The 10,484-nt window shown below is 40.5% G+C and overlaps 1 protein-coding gene across 2 annotated transcripts in view; it reads right to left on the reverse strand.

Moving 5' to 3' along the window:
• msi2a (musashi RNA-binding protein 2a) overlaps window positions 1-10,484 on the reverse strand; it is a 209,642-nt gene that overhangs the window by 1,570 nt on the left and 197,588 nt on the right. For both annotated transcript variants that reach the window (XM_016553727.1, XM_016553726.1), the window contains 2 exons: window positions 6,878-7,057; window positions 2,371-2,525 (listed from right to left, as the gene is read on the reverse strand). In XM_016553727.1, coding sequence (XP_016409213.1) covers window positions 2,371-2,525; window positions 6,878-7,057 — 335 coding nt within the window. The remainder of the gene's footprint in view (window positions 1-2,370; window positions 2,526-6,877; window positions 7,058-10,484) is intronic.

A 10,484-nucleotide genomic window follows, 5' to 3' on the forward strand; every position in this document is an offset into this window, starting at 1 on the left:
AATTTAAAATAAACATTTGCATTTGAATGTTAAGTGTGCATCAGGGACCGTGAGATGCGGTGATAATGATGTAAGTGATGTTGTTGAATTTTAATGTTTTGTTAGTCTAGCCCACGAGACGTGCCGCTGCTGTGTTATTCATTCAAAATATTAGAGAAATATAGAAGCTCAATACCTAGAAGAACTTGAATGGGTTAAAACCGAAACCAAGCCATTCACACAGAACGCATATTCAGTGCATTTTCTAGACGGACAAATACGACTGCTGCACTCGCGTCTCACAGAAGAGATTTATAGAAAGCCATGCAAAGTTAAAACAGTTTAAACTTTTAGAAGACACGTCACCAAGCATAAGGAAAATAGAAGAAGAAAAGCATTTGTCCTGATTCCTCTTCTGTGGCGCTGATCAGTCCTGAATAAATAAATCCTGCCCATTGTCAGACTGCATTTGTGAACTTACAGACCCACATGATTTAGAGGGCAAAACGGCAACCTGTCAACAAGCCTTTCTGAGAAACACAGTCGCTTATCGGGCCTGTCATCAGACTATTGTGTGCATGGCAGGAGCGGATCTGTCTAATCCATACGAATAAATCAAAGTCAGTCTCACACCCGCTGCTTTAGAGGGCAGGAAGGAAAGGCTTTCTTACATTTATATTGGCTTTTCTGCCAGGTTTCCTCATTTTAAGAATTGCGTGGAAGGACTTTATTTCGTTGTGGATGTGTGTTGATACTATGAGAGGGGGAGGGGGGTGGGGGGTGTTCCAGTAGGTGGTGAACTGGTGACACGTGTCAGAAAAATAAATGGAGTCGAGCATTTTATTTCTGCGTCATTTCCCGTGGTAATGTTCTGCACGGAGACTTCAAGAACTACACACACACACACACATCTATCAGTCCAGCTGAATGAACACACTAAAATTGGAATTAATCACAGCGCAAAACGGCACTAATGCTGATGAATAAAGTTATGAATTCATGCTGTGACATGTTTTATTTAGATGCCAGGAGGCAGAAATGAAGTATAAAAGATCCAAGTTTCTGCTCACTTCAGTTTCCAACCAGCAGTTAATATTCCTGTCATTAGTCAATTGTCTTTATACACAATAAACAGCTGTTTATGAGCAGTTCTTCACCAATTTAGCCATTAAAAGAAGGGCTTTTTCATTCAAAAAGTGACAAACTACAGCAGTAGTCTCTGAAGTAAATGTCTTGCTTAAGGGCCTAATGGTGATAGTTAACAGATCAGCCTGTGTAGAATCAAACCTTTTAATTACCAGCTAAGATCCTTATCCACTAGGCGACATCACTCCTGTTGTGATGAGAGATCATAAATTACTCCTCCTCATTACTGGCTTAGAAGTTTAGGAATAGTTCAGGCAAAAATAAGAAATTCTGTCATTTCCTCACTCTAGCCCATTTTGGTTATGAGACATGCGGGAACCAATGAAAACGAGTACTGTACATTTTGTTCCTCAAACCAAAATAACTACTGTATGATTTCAGAAGACTTTGAAAATACCACACAACTCTAATGGACCACTATTATAGCGCTTTATCAGAAGCTTCCATCGTTCATTGAACCACTAGACTACCAGCACTATATCTCTAACATGCTTTACCTTTCATATACTGCAGATGAAAACTGGCCTCTAAGCAGACCACCCACAAGCAATAAAACAGTGGAAATCTGCTGCAAACACTCGCATAAATCAAAATATGTGCTTCATTTGGTTAAGAAACTTATTTGTGAGAACGGGGTGAGTAATTTAATTTCAATTTGGCACCTCATTATAAATGCTTTCTTCTTTAAATTGAGATCCGTGCTGACACCGAGGTGCAACCTGACGTCCGTGACATCTGCAGACAGAATCCGTGCGCTCCCTGACAAAAGCCAATTAAAGCAAGTTTTTGTGCAATGCAGGGGCTTTTGTTTGGAGACGGTGTCAAGAGCATCTGCTAGTTACAGGGACATCTGATTTTGACAATTTGCTCATTTCCAACCACGGCAGCTTTTTGCTTCCTCTAAACTGTTTGTGATGCTTTTATTCCCCAAACAAAACATCAGCGAGACATGAAGTGTCAGTCTAACGGAGACTTGTGACTCATTGGGGTATTTTTGAACATGTGGAATGGAACTAATTCCTCTGATATTCTTTTTTTCCAACTCTGCGTTTCTAAATTGCTGCACTGACACAAGCCCTTGCCATAAAAAGTGAGTCACAATGGAGGAACAGCCAATCAGACTCTGGAGGTTGAATATAATTAAAAGTATGATGGACAAAAGACACAAAGTGAGAACTTTCTCTGTACTTTCGGATCTCTTGGTCACATCAGCATGACTGAGGAGTGTAAGAGAGCTCTACTCACTGCAATACTGTGATTGAACCCAGAACCCGGCTGAGGGCTGGCAGCACTGATGTAATTTCCCACTGCCGAGTCCTGACTGCTGGGGCCGTACAAGTCTGCCACGGGTCCAGGACTGTTTGCACCAGGGAAACCTCCAGGCCGTGGAGGGTTAGCACCTGTGCAAGACACACATCAGATTACTGATAAATCATATTTCAGTCACTAACATGGCCACTAAGGTGGAGAGAGATAGCTTCTATCAGAGAGTGTAACATGGGACAGAATATGTACACTACTGTTCAAAAGTTTAAGGACAGTACAATTTTTATTTATTAATGTAATTGATAATATAAATTATCAATTGATATTTTACTCCGTAAGGATTCAATAAATTGATCAAAAGTCACAGCAGTGACACACCTCTAATGTTACAAAAAATTTCTAATAGATGCTGTTCTTTTGACCGTTCTATTCAAAGAATCAGTATCCACAAAAATATTCTTATATCTAATAATAATAATAATAATAGTTTATTTAGGAACAAATCAGCATTTTAAAATGATTTCTGAAAGATCCTGTGACACTAAAGGCTATAGAGTAATGGCTGCTGAAAATTCAGCTTTGCCATCGCAGGAATAAATTACATTTTAAAATATATTAGAACAGAACAGTTCCTTTAAATTATAATGGTATTTCACAATATTGACGTTTTGCTGTATTTTTTTTTTTTTAAATAAATGCAACCTTCATGAGCATAAGAGACTTCTTTCAAACACACAAAAAAAATCTTACTGACCCCGAACTTTTGAACGTTAATGCATGACACGTTACTTGCACGGTACTGTATTGTATAATGTTCATTAAATATGTAAAAAAAAAATGTGTTAAAAGTGAATGTGTTAAAATGCTAAATAACACTGTCAGGGGCTGTTCAAACAGGACATGTTGTGTTTTTTTAATTGGACTATGCAGACTACATGAATAAGTATAAGTATAATAAGTACACGACCCCCCCGTAATGATAAAGATCCACCCAGTGTTTTTTTAATCTCGTTAAATCATTTCCCCTTTCTCAAATCAAGCCATTCTCAGATACCTGTCTGTGTGAGGTCACACAGAGCCAGCCCCTCCCACGATTGTTGACTGACACTGGCGTCTTACCTTAGACCCGCCCTGAGTGAGCGGTCATCAGTCCGCCATTGTTTCAACGCCGGAGCAATAGACAAGAATGGCTCCTAAGCGATTGAGGTGTTTTGTGTGTAACGAACATAGCAGTCGTCATTTACTCTCGACATCTGAGCCGCTGCAGACGGAGTGGATTACCTTTATTTTTTAAGGGAATGCGCCCCCGATCTACCTAAATGTGTTTATGTTCGCGTGAATCATTCATGATCCAAAAGTGAGAATAAGGTTCTTTTATGAATCTTTGCAAATCGCCTTTCCTAATAACGTGCTAGTTAGCAAGTTCCGCGGCTAAAGTAAACGGTCTCATGAGAACGGCTCATCACCCCATGGAAAAGAGGGGCGGGGTGAGTAGAGCTCATTAGCATTTAAAAGAACATGCACTAAAACGGCTTGCTGAAAACAGAGCTGATTTTGACAAGTTAAAAGGGTGTTTTTTTACACTACCATTGAGAAATTAACCAAAGTATGTTATAGACTTTTCATTAAGACCCTAAAGAATCATATTAACTTGTGGAAAATGGGCATCCGATGACCCCTTTAAGACACCTGAATTCTTTTAAGCTCTTTCCTATATTTGATCGTCACATCACAATGATTCTAATTCTTAGTTTTGCATGATGATATGATGAATGGATGGTTCATTTATAACAGCAGATTCAGTGACGTTAGAGACCAGAGCTGATCTGCTGCGCATCACGGCATGCATTAAAGCCTGTGTTACGGCCACCGGAGCTGATCACGGCTGGTTTGGTGTTTATACCGGCCGTGCCGCAGCCCAGAACTCATGCTGATCACAATGGTCACATCACATCGCGCAGCATGTGTCCGGTGTAGAATAGAACCCATTATAATCAGTTATGTTGTCTACACTGGACACCTGAATTCTTTTAAGCTCTTTCTGTTTTTAAATACAAAATTGTCCTGTATGAACTAGGGGTTGCACCGACTAATCGACTAGTCGACTTCAATGCTCTGCCATGACGCTTTAAGCTTGACGTCGACTAGTCGCTGGTCCTATAGAGGGCGCAACAGGATAAGAAATCTTTGAAGGACTTCCACATTTACGCTCCGTTTCCAAACAGTTCAAATGACTATAATATAGCCTACACAAAGAATATCAGCCGATATATCGATATCAGCCTTTTTTTACTCCCTAAAATCGGTATCGGCCCCCAAAAAAACCATATCGGTCGGGCTCTAGTATAAATCAGATGGAGGACAGAATTATTATGATGCACAAAGTGAGGTAATGACGTCACGCACTGTATTGACCTTTATATTAGACTTAGTCTTACTTATTTACTAAAACCCCCTCACATTCATCATTTTACTATCAAAGATGGTCTGACTGCAGAAGGTTCATAAAGAATTTATACATGTAAGTATATATAGAAATAAATATTTAGTTTAGCTATATTTTTTAACACTGTGGTTTTCAGTTAAGTCACATAGATTGTGTTAATGATGACAGACAGCATTAACTAACTCTCTGGCTGCCTCTGGACGTGCTTCCCGTGTCTTATCTGAGTGCAATGGCTTTCCTCGCTTTCACAGTCATTTTATGTGTGTACTGTAATCTTTAGTCCATATAATTGCTGGATTCTGTAAAGGTGAGTGCCGTGCTTTCTCTCGCTTTGCCAGGAATAGGATTTATGCTCTAAATTAAACCCTGGGGCTAAACCGTTACTGCTATTAGCTTTAATAGCTAAACATGACTTCCATTTATTGGCTTTGACTGGTAGCTTAGCAGCACCCATGCTAATTAAACCCGCCGGCCTGTGATTACGCAGCATGTTTCTGAGACACAGGTGACTCATCTGTCCCGCTCCGGCTACCAGCGTTGGGGTTCTAATCGATGTCACTCTGCACATCCTTTGGCGGGATAATAAAGTGTTTTTGCTGAGCAAAGCTACACACCACCAGCATCAGTATTGACCCCTGAAAAACCCACAATGCATTGACTGTGTCCAAGTTGCCACAGTAACAAGCATATAGGAGACATTTGGACAGACCTTCATATCAGGTAGCACGCCTGTATTTAATAGATCTATCTCAAAACGCTCTAAACACGTACTGTAAAGCAATATTAAGGTCATAGATTGTAGCATCAAAGTAGAAGATGAGTTTTTGTTTCCAATGTCAACACAAAAAATATAGCTAAAGGATGTTTTTTTTGTTTTGTTTGGCTGATAAAAGCAAAAATATAAGACAGAGAAAAAAAACTCTTGAGAAGTGGAAAGCTAATAACAAAATGCAGCAAATCACAAGTATCTACAATTTCTAGTCTAAATGCACTTCAGAGATCTTAAAGTCAACAGAAATGGTGTTCCCAACTATAATATGACACATAGAAAAGACTAGAAAAATGATAAGAAAATGTATGTTTTTTTTCCATTTAAATGATATACACTCAATAATGGATTTAGATTTAGACTTTGTACTGTGAATCCAAAGTTAGCAGCCTCAGAATGAGAACAGGTTAGGCTCGAGTCCAAACCCACATCTACGTGATCACTGGTGTAAAGCAAGAGAACTACAGACATTTTCCTGTTGGCTGCCAAATGAAATGAGGCAAAAGAAGTAGGACAGAATGAGCCGAATCTCAAAGATCCACGACACCTGGCCTGGCACAAGCTGTGGCGCCACAGTGATTAGGAGACTACCGCAGATGGGCGGCACAATGCGTGACTTCACTACCTCTTTCATCGGGACAAGACAATGAGGCTTGACGTGCATCAGTTGATCCACAGATTCAAACCATGACTGGAGGATTGTTTTAAATCTGTTTTCTAAACAGCCAGTAATGCTAAACTTTTCATTCCAATGACTTGCATTTATACATATGCAATGTGGGAGACAGGAAATACAAGCTCAGGTGAATTTGGCTGTGTTGGTGAGATCAGCCATGCAAATTCGTATTATTGATACCCTATACTACACTTCATACAGATGTTGCATGAGTTTACACCTGGTGGTAACATCTGTCAGGTGATTACAATGGGCAGTGCAGATGTAAATACAGTCCAAAATTTTCATTTCTGTTAATAAAGCTACTCTCATTCATGACAGAGATTAAAATTAAATGTATAGTATGTATAGTATATATTTCAATATAGGTAGGACTGATTTCTTTGTACTTTTAACATGCAGTACATGAGTGGATACACATGGTAGGGTTTGAAAAAGAAAATAAGGAGAACAACTCTCAGCATGCAGTGTACCCAAATGCTGGGACACTCATGTACATTTGGAATAAGAAAAAATGAAGGAGTATTTCCCAATACATCAGAAGGAACGAGTGTTGGAAGCAAAACATGTCTAGGACAAAATATGCCATACACACCTGAGCTCTTAAAGTGGTCCGGGCTTGGGTGGTGCTGGGAGGGTGAGTTGCAGGTAGGGGTGACGTGCTCGCTTTGCAGCATCTGACCCGTATGGGGACCCAGGGTGGCATAGTCGGCAAAGGAGCAGGGGGCGCCCCGCTGGTCACCGGGCCCAGAATAAAAGCCGTAATCGGGGAACCCTGGGAAATACGCAAAGTAGGGTGAAGCCATCATTGAGAAAAGAGGTGTTTATGATACACAAAGATGAAGTGACTGAGGCAGTGACGTATGTGTGACAGGAAACAATATGAGGGTGAATGATGCCCATGTACACACACTTATACTCAATCTGTTAGTAGTTACACAACTCTATCAGAGATGCTAGCAAAGGTCTAAAAAGAAACCTATAAGTGAACAGGTTAGATATGGCGAATACAGTGATGAATAAAATGTGGTTCAACAGAGCTCAAAAAAGGACGTTAGACATCATTAGCAGACATGAAGATGCTTTGCAATGGCGGAATATGAATGCCTCAAAGGACGTCATTTGACGGCTTCAGCAATGCTGACATTTATAGCTGGTATTTTCAATCCTACGTGTGGGTTTGATATACAGAGGGCATTAAAAGTCTTCATTGGCCTTTCAGAAACAGAAAGACGATCCAATCAAAGAAAGCTGGGATCCACCACACAGGCTTTTCATCTTGCGTCTCCCCTGCTGCATGTTTGCTTTTCATTGGGGTCTGGGACCTGCAGGAGCGTCCTGGAGCCGTGCCGAACATCACAGCGCTGATTATGCCCTCAACAGCTGCCAAGACTAATCTGAAGCTCTAAGTAGTTTCTCTGTCATCAGCTTCGCAACTTTCCCTCACCGTCCGTGGTTTGTGGGCAAAACGCCTGCCTGTCAAATTACGCTCAAGTGTTTGAGGAATGGCACCACTCCAACACCACCTGCTTACTGTAATACATGACTTGAGGAATCGTATTGAGGAAATGTATTCCTGTAATGATTCCAATTACATCTCTGTCTGAACTCAAGCTTCACGTGTAGGATTCAGTGAACACGCACTGTATAAAAACATGTATGCATATAAACATATGCAGATGTATGAATATGACCCTGGTATCTCTGAAACTGCTGAATTTAAAGGGTTAACATATTAAAGGAACAGTTCACCCCAAAAAGAAAAATGTGTCGTCATTTACTCACCCCTCACATCATTACAGAAATGCACAATTTTTTTCTTCTAAGCAACACAAAAGACGACATTTTGAAAAAAAATTTTTTGTTTTGTCCAGACAATGAGGTCTAATATTGTTTATAACCGCAATGACTTTCATTCTATGGGTAAAAACACTCTTCACATTATCTTTTTTTTGTCTCTCAGGTTATAAACGACAGTAAACAATGACAATTTACATTTTTGTCTGAACTATTCCTTTAAACAAAGCTGGTGAGCACCCACAAATCAAATTCTGCAGAAGTCTGTGGCATCTCCTACAGGGTTCTGTGTGGGACACACTGGGGTTGTTCCAGGTCACCGCTAGGCTTCCTAACTCTTTAGCGAAATTGGTCATTTCTGTTCAGAGTCTTTAGGATCTTTCTCTCCCGACCCTGCACTGTTACTCAGGACTAAACTGACTTTCACGCTCGATCTCAACAACAAAAAGAGACCACAACAGCAAAGCAAAGGCCAGAGACACCCTTTTCTTTTCGTAATCCATTTTTTCGACGTGCATTCTAATCGCCAGTCGTCCTTGAATTTTAAAGTGGGTTTTCTGCTCCTCGCTAATTAGACAAGCTTCCGCTGCCTCTTCTGCATTCTCTAATTAGATCTTTAACAACAAACAAGAGTCGACCTCTACACGGATTCCTCCATTTGTTAAATGGCTGAGCAGGGTGTAGGTTGGCAAACGTGCAATGTCCCCCTCCCGCGACATCTTCGCACGCATTCCGCGAGTCGCAGATTGCCAGGACACCACAATGACGGTTTCCTGTTCCATCTGCCTAATTCTACCGATTACAGGATACTGGGAGAGGCAGTACACAAAGCCGACATTCACAAACACAACGGATGTACACAGCTGCTTTGTTTATGCTGACATGGACAATTAGCCCTCAGCTGCACAAGGCGCTCAGTCGGGAAGGTCTTATCTAATAAAGGCAGGGAAAATTACCTTTATTGTTCAGGTAGATTGCCTCTAATGATAGTGGCATCAGTGTAAAAGGATATGAATAAAATGAGGCTGAAAAGAGCTCTTCAGTTGGATGGCAAGACAGCAGAAGCAGCCATTTGGGAGTGAGCCACTGCCTGATTATCTTCCTCTGCCTATTTTCTTTTCAGAGCATACAAATGATTTACTTTCACTTGAGCAAAGGTGAGAAACAGAGAGGGATCGGACAACGCTGCTCTGACATCAAAGTTAGAGAAATAATAGCTTTCCTCTGATTTTTCTCAAACAACACGTTCTCTCGCAGCACGTTGTAGAGGGGGGTTGTGGCGATGTGGGTGTCTGCCGCATAAATGTGTTTAGTCTGCGCAGCACAATATGTGTGCAAATTAACGGACTGCTAATGAACACCAATCGAATGCTGTTTTAGTTGTATGGACATCTGCTGTAGCGCTTCATCAATAACACAATATTCCAGCACATCACCAGAGCTTGATAATTCAGCTGGCAGCATGCTAAAGCTGGAAATCTCTGTTACAGCAGTCTGGGCATACGAGTTAATGAGAACAGCAATACCACTTCATGTGCCATAAATGTGCATTCCAGTTTTAAAAAAGTTAGCAGAAAAAAAGAAAGAAAAGAAAAAAAGAAAGAAAATTACCTTGTCTTTATTGTCTTTAGGTAAACTAACAAATTGAAGAGTGGGTTTAAATCGAATCGGTTTCGAATCTTTACTGCCACATGACCAGAGTCCGTTTAGTTTGATCAACTTTTAGATGAAAACAGGGCCATTGCATTGACTTAGTGCAGGGCATTATGACCGCAAATTTATATCACTGTATTTTTCAAAATTATACCGGTTTCACGGTATATGACGGTATTTTTTTCATGCATGACTGGGTGTTAACCACATTTTCTACTGATTGAGAGAGGAAATACTGCAGTAGATTGACTTATGCAGAATGCCCTATTTTACGGTCATGATGAGTGAATATTATAGAAAAATTCCACACTAAATAGTGACTACACGACCCATTAATACATGTTAACCAGGAGTCACTCTCACTTTACTCCTTAAATCCTGATTTATAATTGCGACATTGATAAAATCAACATGAATCTACACTAATGAGCGGCTATGCGGCGGTTTTGGCTATATTATTTTTTTGTCTCATGCAGTGCACTGCCTGCGTCTGAATAACAAACTAAGTGCATATTAACAGACAAACTATGCTCATATTGCAAGTCATCCACTCTGTCGAAGTCTTCGTAAACATGTCTGAAGATTGTTTCCTCTGCTTGTAAAAAAAAAAAAAAAAAAAAACTGCTGCGGAGCTCGCCCCATTGCAGGCTAGACAGAAGTGCGCATCGAGGGCGCGCTCGCGAGCACGCTTCTTAAAGCTAAAATGACGAATGGGACACCCTACGGTCTCGTGGACTTAACGGACACGCGCA

The sequence above is a fragment of the Sinocyclocheilus rhinocerous genome, unplaced genomic scaffold (genome assembly GCF_001515625.1).
Source record: "Sinocyclocheilus rhinocerous isolate Xijiao unplaced genomic scaffold, SAMN03320098_v1.1 scaffold1307, whole genome shotgun sequence".
Taxonomy (NCBI): Eukaryota; Metazoa; Chordata; class Actinopteri; order Cypriniformes; family Cyprinidae; genus Sinocyclocheilus; species Sinocyclocheilus rhinocerous.